Source organism: Notechis scutatus, chromosome 1 (genome assembly GCF_049901735.1).
Source record: "Notechis scutatus isolate UNSWTSFEM ecotype Mainland chromosome 1, rNotScu1.2, whole genome shotgun sequence".
NCBI classification, from domain to species: Eukaryota; Metazoa; Chordata; class Lepidosauria; order Squamata; family Elapidae; genus Notechis; species Notechis scutatus.
In genome coordinates this window covers 39096812-39111832 of record NC_142009.1, presented here as the reverse complement: position 1 = coordinate 39111832, position 15021 = coordinate 39096812, and the positions used below count along the sequence as shown (strand labels likewise).

General features: G+C 36.5%; 1 protein-coding gene across 1 annotated transcript in view; it reads right to left on the bottom strand.

Moving 5' to 3' along the window:
• Positions 1 to 14063, bottom strand: part of REL (REL proto-oncogene, NF-kB subunit) — a 53942-nt gene extending 39879 nt beyond the window's left edge. The window contains exons 1-2 of the mRNA XM_026676733.2: positions 13758 to 14063; positions 2900 to 3042 (exon numbers count right to left, since the gene is read on the bottom strand). Of these exons, the coding sequence (XP_026532518.1) occupies positions 2900 to 3042; positions 13758 to 13764 (150 nt within the window). The 5' untranslated portion in view covers positions 13765 to 14063. The remainder of the gene's footprint in view (positions 1 to 2899; positions 3043 to 13757) is intronic.
• Positions 14064 to 15021: the final 958 nt, after the last annotated feature.

Genomic DNA, 15021 nt, shown 5'->3' with positions numbered 1-15021 from the left:
CTGACCAAGAGATACATAATATTTTAATGACCTGTTCCTATTCTACGATTCTAAGATCTTCCATGTTTTCCAAAATCCTACAACCTTTTAAGTTCAATATTAAGTCAAACAATGCAGCTTGCTCAATTTCATTTTAATCAGTCCTTATGTTTTACATTGAGGTTTTCTGGGTAAACCCAGGATGCTTTATTCAATAAACCATAGTTTAGTGTGTCCTAACTTATTTCATCAATTAATACACCACATAACCTATACACAGAAGACAGCCCCATTTAAATTAGTGGTGCTTACTCCCAGGCAAGTGGACACAGAATTAGTGCCTGAAGATATAATCCTAAGCTCACATATTTGAGGATAAGGTTTACTGAACTGCATGAGGATATTTTTCTCATAAAAAACCATCAGGGAAGCATCAAACTTATTATCAGAGTACATGCTTTAATGCAGGAGAGTCTTGGCTTCAATCTCTGATGGCTTTAGTGGAAAGAAACTGAACAATAGGTAGATGTTATTTCTGTGACTTTTCTCTGCCTGAAACCTTAAGAGACACTAGCTTCAGGTCCAAAGTGGCTGTAAATTTTTTTAGGATTATATATATTTTAAAAATCTTTATTAAATTAAAAAAGTCATATAAGATATAAAATAACAAAAAGCGAAAAACCTGCGAAAGGAGGATCAAAAAGGGGAAAAAATTAAAAAGTGACAAAAACAAAAGGGGGATTGATTTCCAAATTTCTTCAGTACAGACACAAATAAATAGTAATCTCTTACAGTAAAGTAAAACAAAATCTTTTAAAAATATACAGATTAAACAATAAAAATAACATTAAAATTATATAAGAAAAGCCATCTTATTCTAAGTTAAATACAAGCATAATGATGACTATTAATAAGAATATAAATGCATAATACTTGTATAGTTATATAAAATCTAGTTATCAAATCCTAAAATCAAAACTTCATTTTTATCTTTTACAAGGAAGAAGTCCAAAAGTGGTCTCCAAAAAGAAATAAAACTAGATAGGATTTTGTCTTTCATCAAAGTAGTCAGTTTTGCCATCTTTTCTAATTCCCTATAAAAATCTTTGCTTTTCCATTGTTCACTGTTCCTCTTTCTTGTGAAGGAAGCTCCCAATGACCATTGCGATAAACATGGTTTTTCTTTTGAGGGTTATGCTTTGGCAAAATTCCGCCACACAAAGATCAGAATTTCCTCCTGATTGAATTATCTGATAAATCTTTGTGAGATTATTGGAAAGTATGTGGTACTACCTGTACAGTGGCATTCTCCAACTTACACAACACCTAAATACCTTCCCAACATTCCCCACCTAGCCTAGCCAAACAGTAACTGAATTATGGACACTAAAGAAAGTCCTACCTAATCTATAAATTAGAGAAGGGTGCTGTACAAATCATTACAAATATTATGGCTACAGAGATAGTCCAGGTACGGCTGGAGTGGATATTGTTTCTCCATTTTATTTTTCTGCTGGTGAGATCCAGGAATGGACAAGAAGGATTGATACTTGGAGGTAGCCTAAGAGCAATAGTGTGGAAATTGGCTAGTCAGGACTTTCATCAGAAATTCAAATGTTTCTGAATGATTTTTTTTCCCTTCCAGTCAAAGCTATGAAACACTCCGCTGTTTAGGTTAAATGACAGTGATTTTCCTTCCTTGATATTAACTATAAGGAAATAAGGAAATAATCCTGGAGGTATGCAAACATCCTGACTGGCAATTGTTGGCACTACTAGACTTTTCCCTCTACACCTGATGAGTGGTTCGTGGATTTATCTTTTGGATTCACCTACTGGGATAAATGATTCTATATTCTATTTTAATTGGTTCAGAGTGAGAGAGAGAGGATTTGTCAATCTTTTCTAGATTTGCTTCAAAAGGCTCACTGTAATCTTTAAATCCTCAAAGTCCCAGAGCAATATACCTGAAGGATAATTATTCTTTATTACAGAGTTCATGCAAAACAAGAATCATAATGAAAATTGTGGTTTATTTAAGTTATCCTTGGTAGCACAGTGGTTAGAATGCAGTATTGCAGGCTAATTCTGCTGACTGTCAGGAGTTCGATTCTCACCAGCTCAAGATTGATTCAGCCTTTCATCCTTCTGAGGTCGGTAAAATGAGGATCCATATTGTTGGGGGCAATATACTGACTCTGTAAAACCACTTAGAGAGGGCTGAAAGCACTATGAAGTGATATATAAATCTAAGTGCTATTGCTATTGCTTTCATTTATATTGTTATTGTTGTTGTTATCACTTGTAGGATGCCTATCCATTGAAATGGTGCAATGTTTCTCAACTTTGAGAACTTTTAAGAAGTTTAACTTTAACTCCATGCTGGCTGGGGAATTCTGGGAATTGAAGACCACACATATTAAAGTTGCTAAGACTGAGAAACATGAACTAGTGTGTGGTATGGTCATGCTTTATTCAATAAATTATGGTTAAACAGTTCATGGCTTGCTACAACTTACATGGCCATAGTCCTGAACTAGGAAATCTTTCTTTCCCCTGTAGAACTGCAAAACTTTCTGCTTTTGTTAAGTTGCAAAAAAGCTATAGAACAGTCCCTTTACAACAAGCTTTTTAAAATATCATTCTGAGGGTCATCTTTTTAGGGTAGCCTTTTACAATATTATTTGTATTTATGCGATTATTGTATAATTTGGATTTCATAACATAAGAACAGGACAAATGAGGAATCAAATTTAATCTTCCCAGCAGCTTTTCAACACATTTTGCCTGAAGAAAGCGGACCTTAAACAATGTACTGTATTGCACAATCCTTGCCTTTTGAGCAAAACAATCCCCACTCCCAATTTTGAAAGAAGTTTGGGGTACACAAAAGAGAAAGCAGACACAGTAATAGGTATACCTGTATAGATGGGAACGTCCGGTTGATATCGGTACTATGTTCACCCGGAATACTGCCTGCTGATCTTCCTTCACATTTGTATCGAAAACGCATCCCTCTCTGTCTAGGTTGCTCATGTATTTCAATATATGGCTCATGACCACCTTTAAAAGGAAAGAAACAATTATAAACATGCAATTTAAAACATATGTTATGGTAATTAAATGACCGCTAGAAACTGGCTTTTAAAAGAGAAGGTGAAACAGCTAATTTGGAAAGCAGATAAGAAAAGTCATGTGAAATGCTGATATGTTCCTGGAGATTCTCAGTCATCCAGGTCATGGTTTTCCCAAAGGTGCATTTTCCAAAGGCAACTAGGTTTTATTTTTTTGCTTCTCATCCCAGTAATTTCTTCAGTATATTCTGCAAGGGATATAAATCCTTCCTTCTCCACTATTCAGTCAGAACTCAAGAAGTTTCTTGGATGAGAAGCGAAATGTCTTCAAGCAAAAAACAAAGAAAGTCCAGTTGCCTTTTGAAAAAAAAGCACCCTTGGGATAAAACATTCACATTTTCTACTGATGTCAGTTTATCAGCTCTAGCAGCATTGCCCATAAAAATTCCTATCTGGATTCTGTGACAGAAATGGCCTTATTATTGGGAAAAATTGAAACAAAATTCTGTTGATTACTTTATGACCTGAGTTGAAGTAAATTACTCTGCTGTACGAAGCTTCAAATGCTTAACTCAAGATATCAAAACAAACACTGATTTCTGTATTGTCTTTCTTGTTCTGAGGCTCATCCATATAGCCACCTTATCCAGGCTATGAGACAGCTCATTCTTTATTTCTTGAATAGAATAGAATAATAGAGTTGGAAGGGACCTTGGACGTCTAGTCCAACCCTCTGCTTAGGCAGGAAATCCTATACCATTTCAGACAAATGGTTATCTAATCTTAAAAACTTCCAGTGTTGGAGCATTTACAACTTCTGGAGGCAAGTTGTTCCACTGATTAATTGTTCTGTCAGGAAATTTCTCCTTAGTTCTAGGTTGCTTTTACATGTCCTCAATAAGGAAATGCCATCACATTGCCAGCCTACTATTGAGGCAGACTGAAGTCAGATTCAGCTGACCAAGCAGAAAATTTGTGTTTTTCTGGAAAACAGGAGAAAACCCGTTTGAATGTTCTACTGTATCTTTGGAGGGTCAATAATTTGTTGAACTCTAATAGGTCCTTGAAGACCATCCTCTCCCATTGGGCTGAATGACTCCACATTTACTGTATATATATCCTGATACTGTTCTCTTTTTAAATTCTGCACTTTGTTGAAAAAAAATTGATTACATTTACCTTCAACCAGGCTCAAATTTGAAAAAATATTTTCAAAACCTAAAATCAAGCATGCAAGATTTATATGCACAGATTATGTATGTGTGCACAGATTGCCTGTATTTTAGCACTAATTCAAAATTGTGAATCCCCAGCATATGACTGCAGGAGGAACAATTTCTAACTAGAGAGAAAAATGATTCCAAGTTAGCTTCTGCAGTTATCTCAGACTGAACTAAATGCTAATCTTTATGTTTTCCTAGTTTACTGGTAACATTAATTAACCAAATTGCTGTGGGGCCTTCTGAACAGATTATACTAGATTGTACTTGCCAGCTTCAGCCTACTTAGACTAACTTTGTACACTGAGCAGAAATCAGCATTAAATAACTAGCAGGAATAAAGGGGGAAACCCGAGTTTGATGGATCTCATGATGCCTTTTTCCTGAAACCTCAAAGGCTATCAGCAAGAGTTACCGGTAGCCTTCAGTAGACTTAGAAATAATGACCTGTCCCTACGGAAGATATGGTAATTAAAAAAGTGTTTGAATGTGCAGAGATGGACAAATTAACGATGGAGTTGAGGGACAAGGAGGAAACAGAATATTATAAGATTTGGGACATATGGTATGAGTGGCTAGAGGAGAAAAGTAAAGAATATGTATACAATTACTTAAGATTTGCAGGAAATGTGTATATAAGGAATTATAAAAAGGTAAATATAAATGTACAAATATTAGAGAAATATACCAGGAACTGAAAATGAAAATGAAAGTATTACTATGTAAATAGGAAAGAAGGTGACTCTGATGTACTGTCAGAAATGAAAATGTAGTGTAAATGTTTGAAAAATGTGTAATAAAGATTATTTAAAAAAAAAGAAATAATGACCTGTATTTTACTAAACCCATATCTAACATTGTTATTCATGGTTTATTGAAGAAGCCATACATGTGGTTTATTGAATAAACCTAACTAACTGGTGTCAGATTAAGCATGCAGACTACTTTATGGCTTAGCACACAAAAGTTCTATCATACTCTCAATAGAGTATTTTCATACTCTCTACATGCTCTTTATTACAAAATAGATTTAGACACAACATTCTCACAATTCTCTTATTTGCTGTCCTTCTACTCCTCTCCTAAGTCTTTCTTCTTGGAATATTGTATCCAGTTTTGGTCAACACAATATAAAAATATACTGAGACTGAAAAGAGTGCAGAGAAGAGCAACAAGGATGATTAGAGGTCTAGGGGCTAAAACATATGAAAAATTTGGTATGGCAAAAAGGACCAAGGATAACATGATAGCAGTGTTCCAATATTTGAAGGACTGTTATAAAGATGAGACGGTCAAACTATTTTCAAAAGCACCTGAAGGCAAGGCAAGAAACAATGGGTGGAAACTAATCAAGGAGAGAAGCAACCTAGAACTAAGGAGAAACTTCCTAACAGTGACAATTAATCAGTGCAGGTGCAGGTGTTTGGCTTCAGAAGTTGTGGGTGCTTCATCACTGGAGACTTTTAAGAAGAGACTAGGCAGCCATTTGTCTGAAATGGTATGATAGGTCTTCTGCTAGAGCAGGGTTTGAACTAGATGATTTCCAAGGTCCCTCCCAAATCTGTTGTTCTATGTTTTTCTTGTCTACTGCAAAATAGCTTGGGACTTGTTCTACCATTCTACAATCAACACCAAAATTGAGATTACAGTACCGCTGTTGTTTCCTTCTGCATACATTTATACAACGCAGCACTTGAGTTGTAATGATTATGATAATACAGATGGAATCCAGGTCAAGGAATGTTTATGAAAGTGACTCTTAAAAGTGTCTGTTTTTACATTGTCCTAACACTAGACTCTGTGAAGCAGTGCTATTGCAAAGCCTTTTGCTTCATTCTGAATTTGATCATTTACAGGCAGAAGATTAATTGGAAAAACATACATGTGCATTCATTAGGAAATTAGAAAATTCCCCTAATTTATAAAAATATGAGGATCCTTTACAGCTTTGTTTCAGATATTAAAATACAGGTTGTCCTCAACCTAGTGGCCATATATGATGGCCCTTTAAAAGAGTGAGTTATGGCAGTTGCAGCATTCCTGCAGTCCTGTGGTTAAAAAAATCCAGGTGTGCATTTGCAATAGTTGCAGCATCCCAGAACCAGGCGATTGTCAGGTGTGACATTCCCAAGGGGGCTTCCAACCAGCAAAGTCAATAGAAGAAGCTGCTTTCACTTAACAACAGCATGACTAACTTAATGATGGTAGCAAAAAATTTATAAAATTGGGCATGACTCACTTAACAACTGCATCACTTAACAACAGAAATTCTGATACCAATTATGGTCATAAGTCAATGACTACTTATGCATTGTTTACTAGGAAATCATGGGACTCACTTACTTGAATAAGCAGACTCAACATGAAGCTGTTTATTGAACAACTTTACAGGTCTGATTTCATTTTTGGATTTCTTTCACAATAATTTTTTAAGTAATACCATAACCCCAAATGGTTCAGCTGCCAGGCTGCAATGAAATGTGCGAAGTAATGTTCGCTGATAGATTCCTAAATATATTTACACTTATTTTACTGATAATCTACCATTATTCAAATTCACTAAATGAAGAGCCTCTCTACAATGCAGATTCCAAACCATGAACAATTAAAAAAACAAAAACAAATGAAAGCAATGTTATATTCATCCAAACTAAAAGAAATAATGAACAAACCTGGAAAAATAAAATTGTAAGACAAAGTATGAACATATAATTAGGCCATTGGTAAAACACATGATTGGTTTGTCAAAGATTCTGGAATATTTAATTAATTTGGGGGGGAGATTTTAGAGAGTCCCTGTCAATCAAAACAGACAATACTGAGCTAAATGGACAAATTGTTTTAAGTTTTGGCTAAGGTACTTTCTGATGATACCTAGCTCATTAAAAAGAGTGATATCGTTTCCTAGATTTAGAAGATCGTACTACAGAAATGGGAAGCAGTGACCTCATTGATGTGTTTTATATTCAAACTTTAGATTCAAACTTGCATTAGCAATTTCAAAAACTCTTGACCAAGTTTAACAATCTAACAAGCAACTAGATCCTTCTGTCAAGCTATTGAGCATAAACAGAAAAAAATGTTGCCATGCCCACTTTGGACTGGGCTGTCTTTCATCTGCATATGCTTAGCATATAACGGTTCTTGACATTTGACTCCAAAAGATATGTGGTCTTTCACAGGCAAGAATTTTTTTTCAAAAATTCAAGGCAAGTGATGTAATAACTTAGTTGCCCATTTAAAAAACAGATTAGTCACATTTTAAGCATTTTGAATGTGCTCAGGCTGGAATGACCGCTTGACAGTTCTTTTCTACAGAAGTACATTGGAAAATGTTCCCAATTCTCAATTTTCACTTCCACTTTTCTATGTTCTTGAAAGGTGTTACGCTGGACAAACCCTGTATCAAATGTCAAAACATCAATTCAAATGTTGTATCTCGGGCAGAGGTGGATGTACTACATTTAACAAGAAAAAGGAACCCCTCCCAAATCCTGGTTTTATGCATATGAAACTGGCTTCATATCTATAGCCTAAGCCAGCATAGATTCCTCCTTTTATTCGACAAGGTTCCTATGAAAATTCATCATTTACTGCACACATAATTCTTGCCCTACACAAGCCAGTTCAAGACTATAAGTAATTGTCAACTTACCACAGTTCATTTAGTGACCATTTGAAGTTATAGTGGGATTGAAAAAAGGAACTTATGGCCATTTTTCACACTTATGACCATTGCAGCATCCCCATAGTTACATGATCAAAAATCAGACGCTTGGGAAGTGACCCATATTTATGATAGTTGCAGTGTCCTGGGGGTCACATGATCATCTTTTGTGATATTCTGATAAGCAAAATCAATGGGGAAGCCAGATTCACTTAAAGACCATGTTACTAACAATGTCAGTGTTTCACTTAACAACTGTGGCAGGAAAGTTGTAAAATGGGGCAAAACTCAACAACAAATATGTTAGGCTCAATTGTGGTCATAAGTCGAGAACTACCTCTATTTAGAGACAAGTGTCAACCCTGAAGCTGGCATATGTGTAGCCATATTTGATTGTAGCCTTTGTCTATGCTTTTCTTAACTTTCTTTAGGGTTTCTGCAAAGGATTTTAACGGTGCTTCAGGCTCGCCACATTCTAGCAGCAGGGGTGGGGGGTTGCAGAGATAAGGGGGAATGTTATGGCTAATTGGCATTCCTTCCCGTGAGAACTGAAAAGGTGCCTGCAGCTGGCGGAAGGTGGAGCTCAGAGTCATCGGACTGATGGACTGTGTGCTGATTGGAGAATGTGATTATGGGGGAAAGTTTCAAACTTTTGTTTTTACTGGATGTCATTCCGGGATCTGGTCAGAGTAGGAATTAAACCAAGACCTTGCCAATGTGATATGTTCCTAATAAATAGACTTCGATGAAAGATGGATGCCTTGGACTTTTATTCTGGGGGCATATTACTTGGAACCTTGACAACAGGATGAGCTACCTTTAATGGGGATATAGCTGATGATGCCATGAGTTGAGCTCAGATATTTTCCCCCAAAACACAGGGAGGAAAGAAAGGAGGAAATTATTCCACCTAAAACAAGTATTTTGATGCCAAATATCAGTAATTTAAACTTCTGGACTCTGAGATATTGCCGATAGTGCACCTCTGCTTTAAAGTAAATTATTTAAAAATAGTTCCCCAAATATGCATATTATTACATTGTGAGAGAAAGCTTCTGCAGGTAGGTTCTTTGTGCAAGCAAACCAGAGTCTATGGATGCCATTATACACATAAACCCCCCCCAAACGGTTTCCTCAAGATACTCTAGTTAAACAAACAACAAAAATAAACAATTACAGATGGTCATAAATTCACACTGTCATTAAAATACCTTGAGACTTCGTGTAAAAAGTGTGAAACCATGTTTAAAAAAAAGATTTGGCCATCCTGTGAGCTTTCAGTTATTATTCGACATATAAATATATATACAATTATTTTTATTTAACACATGAACTACAGGCCCTGATTCTCACCAAATATCACTTAATTGACTATAAGCTGAGAATAACTAACCTAAAGAATACCTACTGTATGTTATTTGTCTTTTGTATATGCTTCTTATGTATTTGTTGTAGCTCTTTTCTTCCCCATCCCTAATTTTAATAAAACTATCGCTTAATGCAATGTGTCAACCAAGCCTCTCAGTATTCATATTAGATAGTGCCATGTTCATGATGTTGATCACAGAGCTCAATTAGTGATTTAAGGCAGCCACTGTCACTCAACCCTACCTACCTCATATTTTGCTATGGGCAAAATCTGATCCACATATAGTTCGCTGAGCATTTATCGAAAACTCTGAATAAAAATAGAATAAATTTAAAAATGTATAAAGGGCAGGAGAAAAGAAATGCAGCTGCTTAAGATAGAAGGTACACCTGTGATTGAAATTAATTCAGTTGTATAGCTTCTCCTTTAAAAAAAATTGTACCTCTGGGTTCCAGGAAGTCTTGATGTTATAAGGAAGGCATGACTGAACTATCCAAAAGGCACCTGCTTGCCACAAAAGAAGTCAGATGTTTTTTTCTGTTTCAGTAAGTTTTTTATCTTTATTGACGTTAGCCTGTAATTAGCTCAATAGTCTCCTGCAAGGTTGTCAAACTCGCATCGTCACACCATCATCACATGATGTATCACAACTTTCCCCCTTTGCTAAACTGGGGGTAGGCGTGGCCAGCGTGTGATGCATCCAGCCCATGGGCTGTGAGTTTGACACCCCTGGTGTACTGCCTTCAGTGAGGCTTTCCTTTCATTCCTCAAACCAATAGACCCCTAGACCATAATCTCAGGCCACAAAGTTCCCATTTCTTTTCATGCATTGCCTTTGCCCAGGAAAATCCATGGTGCTATACATATAAGATAAAATAACTTTTTTGTCATTTTTTTTACTGTGAGCACATTGGCCCACATTAAAAATGAAATTCTGTTGCCTGCTCTCAAGTAAAAGTGTGTATCTACCCAAACACATATATACACATGCTATATACATACATAAATACCTGCACTGTACATACATACACACACACACACACATCACTGTCCATTTTGAATATGTAGTGGAAAGGGGAAACTTGAGAGTTCACAAGGTTGATGCCATAAGGAACAAAACTGTGACTGAATCTAGATGTTCTGTTTTGGATACCACAAAGTCTCCTCCCAGAAGGTAATAAGGAAAACAGGTTGTGAAGAGGATGTGTAGCATCCCAGACAATCCTGAGGACCCTGCTCAAGCATCACTCATGTTCTGGATAGAAGGAAGTGAACTACCAATGATCTTTTCTGCTATCCTCACCACTTTCTGCACCACTTTCCTGTCCAAAGCAATAATGCTTCCAAACCAGACGGTAATGCAATATGACAGGATGCTCTCAATTGTCCCTCTATAGAAAGTGATAAGGACAGGGGAAGAAAGGTGAATTTTTCTCATGTGATGCAGAAAATGCAGGTGCTGCTGTGCCCACTTTGCCAGTGTCTCACTGTTGAGTGACCAAGCTAGCCTACTTGTTAGTTGCGCACCCAGAAACTTGATGCTGCTAACCACCTCCACAGGTGACTCATTAATATGTAGAGGTGTGTGGCTGTGCCTGCCTTTTCTGAGATTGACAACAATCTCTTTCATTTTTCTTACGTTTAAAATGAGGCTGTTTTTGTTACACCAGTTCACTAAACTCTCTACCTCCTTGTGGTAAGCATCCTCATTGATATCTTGAATAAGGCCCAGTACTGTTGTATGCAGAAAAAGCTTAGTACCTTATGTAAAATGATATAATCTTTCTCTCCTTTGTGGTTTTCTCATTTGAAATGTCCACATATGTAAGTTCAGAGAATGCAGGAAAAAATACAGTAGTTTTTCCTTTCTTCTATATTTTAAAATGTATTTTGTCATTTAGATTTTACAAGTTGCATCTACAAATCCTGTCTTTCCACCAATATAATTGAAAATGCCCAATATATGAATGGTGCCAGTAATTTAATTTCAACATCAAGACAAGGAAATTTGAACAATCTTTGGATTATGTTTAAAGAGTATTGGTAAATCATTGCACTGTGTATTGATTACATTCTTCCTTGATATCCATTGAGAGAACAAATATTAAATATTTAAATAGAAAATCATGTTACCAGCTTGGATAAAACAGGAAACTGTATTTAACTGAAGACTTCCTTGTTTTTTGTTTGCTCAAGAAAAGAGAGAAGTAAAAGTGTATAAGTGAAAGGTTCATTCATGGCTTGGTATATAACAGTATGAGCTTTCCCAGTGTGGTACATTTTATAATATCCTTGAAGTTATTATTTCATATCAAAAACAAAAGGTCTTGAAATCAACATTTCATTGTATAAATAATCTCACAAAATGACGCTGACAAAAGAAATTTAAGATATTTCTGTGATATGTGAAATTCTGAATGCAATGATGAAAAAGATACAAGGCTTAAATGTAGAATTTTAATGCCTCAAATCATATAGAATGAAATACTATATACTATAAGTTTCATATGCAAAATATTACATTATACATTCACAATTGTAAGAGGTAAAAGTTTCTGAATAATATTATACTGTATTTCTCTTCCACCAATTACTTCTATTTATTAGTAAAAATGATATTGTACTACTTTGTAACTTTCAAATAACTTCGAAGCCAGCATAGCAGGTAAAGAAAAATCGATGTAATTAATAATGTTAAAAAACACAGTTTCAAAACATGTTATTAATAGTTGTTTTCAGTAAAAAAATGCTATAAGGATTATGATTCAATACTGATAAATGGAAGATTTTGATTTTAAGAAACTAAGGCACAATTCATCCCTTAAAAACAAAATGTAGCCTATTTATGGCTCTCCATTAGAAATTTAGATGGAAATCTGTGCAATTTTCATCTCTGTTTAGAAAGACATCGTTACAGTGCTTATGTGGAAATAAATCAACTTGGAATCAGTGAGGGGTATTTGAACAAACATACAAAATTGAGATGAATTTTGTCTACTTTCCCATCTTCACTGCCTCTTCCCTTCATATCTTAGGCTATATTGCAGATAAAAGAGGGAATTCAAAAAGGCAACAGCTGAAATCAAACAGTAACTACCCAGAACCTCCATTGTTTGGAGGCACCAGTTCAGATTTCAGTACCAAGAATAGACCAATGCAGCAAGAAAGTATCCAGCAAGTTCCAAAATTGAATGACAGTAAGTGGTAGGACAATAAATACTCATTATGATTCTTTTTTTAAAAAAACTACATTAATTATGAATTAGGATAGTGTCTGTGTCTTTCCAATTCCACTCTACCTCATTTTTACAGTTATTTAAGCATGTTTGTTCAAAGCTCTTCTTATTCAGAAAAGTTGAAGCTGTCAGTGAAAAAATGACTTTAATGCCTCAAAGTTACCTATTATAGTGGAGACATAAAAGTTCAGATGTAAACCTGAAGTGCTCTAACAATCTAAATATCAAAACAAAGAAACTTTGTGAGACTTTAAAGACCAGCTTTTGACAAAATATAAAGTTTTGCTATAATAGATCTGAAGCTGTCACAAGGCTCTCTTTTCATTGCTACAAAATAGTATGGATCCTTCTCAGTTAGCAAACAGCAACTGCAATTAATCAATACTATATTGATTCTAGTATTTCATCAATTACTGAATTATTATATCTGTATCCTATTCTTTTTCCAAGCAGCTGAAAGTAACATTTTAGCTTGGAAGAACCTATAAAGTGCAAAATAAAAATAGTATGTATCTAAGGAGATTTAAATGGCTACCTAGGGGTCGTCTAAATTAATTTTTACAATTAATTATATTAATATTCATAATTAATTAATATGCTGCCCCTCCATAACAGCATAATATAAAGATTAAAAGGCAATACAAAACATTTGAAAATTAAGAAAAAATAAAGATTAAAAAAAGGAGGAATGGGTGAGATGGGTGAGGGGATTTCTCTTTAACCCATGAGTCACTCCTGACATTGAGCACCATGGGAGGATTTTGTGTGTGTAATTTTGATTTTATTTTGCCTGCACTGAGCAGTTTACAAAACCTGGCCTCACACCATCAAAAGTTTTCTCCGGCTACTTTCACACCAGGAAAACATTCAAACGATTAATCTAACTATCCGCCATCACATCCCCTAGCCTGCAAAAAAGGGAAAGGATCAAGAAGTAAGCAAAGCATTTGTCAATACTCTAGAACCCCTGTATCTTATAAGCAAGCTTCTGTGGTTTTCTGTCCAACTGCCCAGAAAGAAAATAGTTTCTTTGGCCCCAGGGACAGAAACTAAAGTGAGTGCGGAGGAACTGTTAGTATAGGAACAGACTTCCTGAGGCCTCTGCGCCTTGATCTCTGCCCTTTTTCTGGACAATCATGTCGAGCAAACGGCACGGGGCCGCCTTGCTGACCTCGATCCGAGAGAGCCCGACCGCGCGATTCGAGCGCTTACCGGCCATGGTGGGACCTTCTCCCGCTGAGGCTGGCGTCTGCGAAGCTGCTTCTCGTTCAGGCGGCAGCCTCCGTCTTGCCTATTCCGCGTCTGAGTGCTGCTTGTCTGGGTAGTTAGGATCTTCCTCTCTGTGCGCTTACTCGTTACAGTCAGGGAATTTCCCGAGACTTAGGCAAATCACTTCCCCGTCGATGTCTGTCAGTGAAAGAAGTACCTATAATTTTCTTTGCTTAAATATCAAAGGAGGGACCGCCTCCCGCCTCTTCGATTTTCAAGCTACCTGTGACTTTAACATGCAAAAGCTTCACATGAGGAGGCTGAGCTGTATCTATGGGTGAGGTTTCGCCAATTGCCAGATCGAGGCCAGAGCGCCCCTCCTTTTCGTGGGTGAGGGGGAATGCCTCACTGCAATTCACACTCAAACCCACTGAGCTGTGGTCAGTGACCCTCTCTTTGCTCACTTCTCACCTGTTGAGCCTCCCCCTCAAAAGAAGAAGGGGTTTGACTTGGTCGGCCCTATACAAGAGAATGGGTCAGATCTGGTTGGAATTTGGATGGGAGACTACCAGGAGACCCCAGGGCTATATACTAGGCAGAGAAGTTGGGGGGGGGGGAATATTCCCACAAAAAGGGAATGAAAAAGTCTTTCCTTCCTGTTGCCAGGATAAGTGCAAGGAATATATCTCAAGTCACGAGGAGATTAAGTTGACTAAAAAGAAAGTTTTCGTGGGTACTTACATGTATGTAAGTACATGTCAGCTTTGTTCGGGTATTTTCCCATGTCATTATAGTTGTGCTTTTAAAGTTGTAGCAACGTTTCGGCAGAATCTCGTCTGCCATCATCAGGCTTCTGTATTGTGTTCGTCTGTGAGTCAGATTAAAACGGCTGTAAAAGTCTGACTCACAGACGAACACAATACATAAGCCTGATGATGGCAGATGAGATTCTGCCAAAACGTTGCTACAACTTTAAAAGCACAACTATAATGACGTGGGAAAATACCCGAACAAAGCTGAATACCATATATATATACCTGCGAAAACTTAAGAAAACATATATATATATGTACCCAAAAGGACAGAATAACAAAGTTTGAGGGGACCTTGGAGGTCTTCTAATCCAACCCCATGCTCAAGCAGGAGATCCTATACCATTTCAAACAAATGTTTCTCCAGTCTTTTTTTTTTAAAAAAAACCCTCAAGTGATAACTTATGAAGGCAAGCCATTCACACTGTCAGGAAATTTCTCCTTAGTTCTAAATA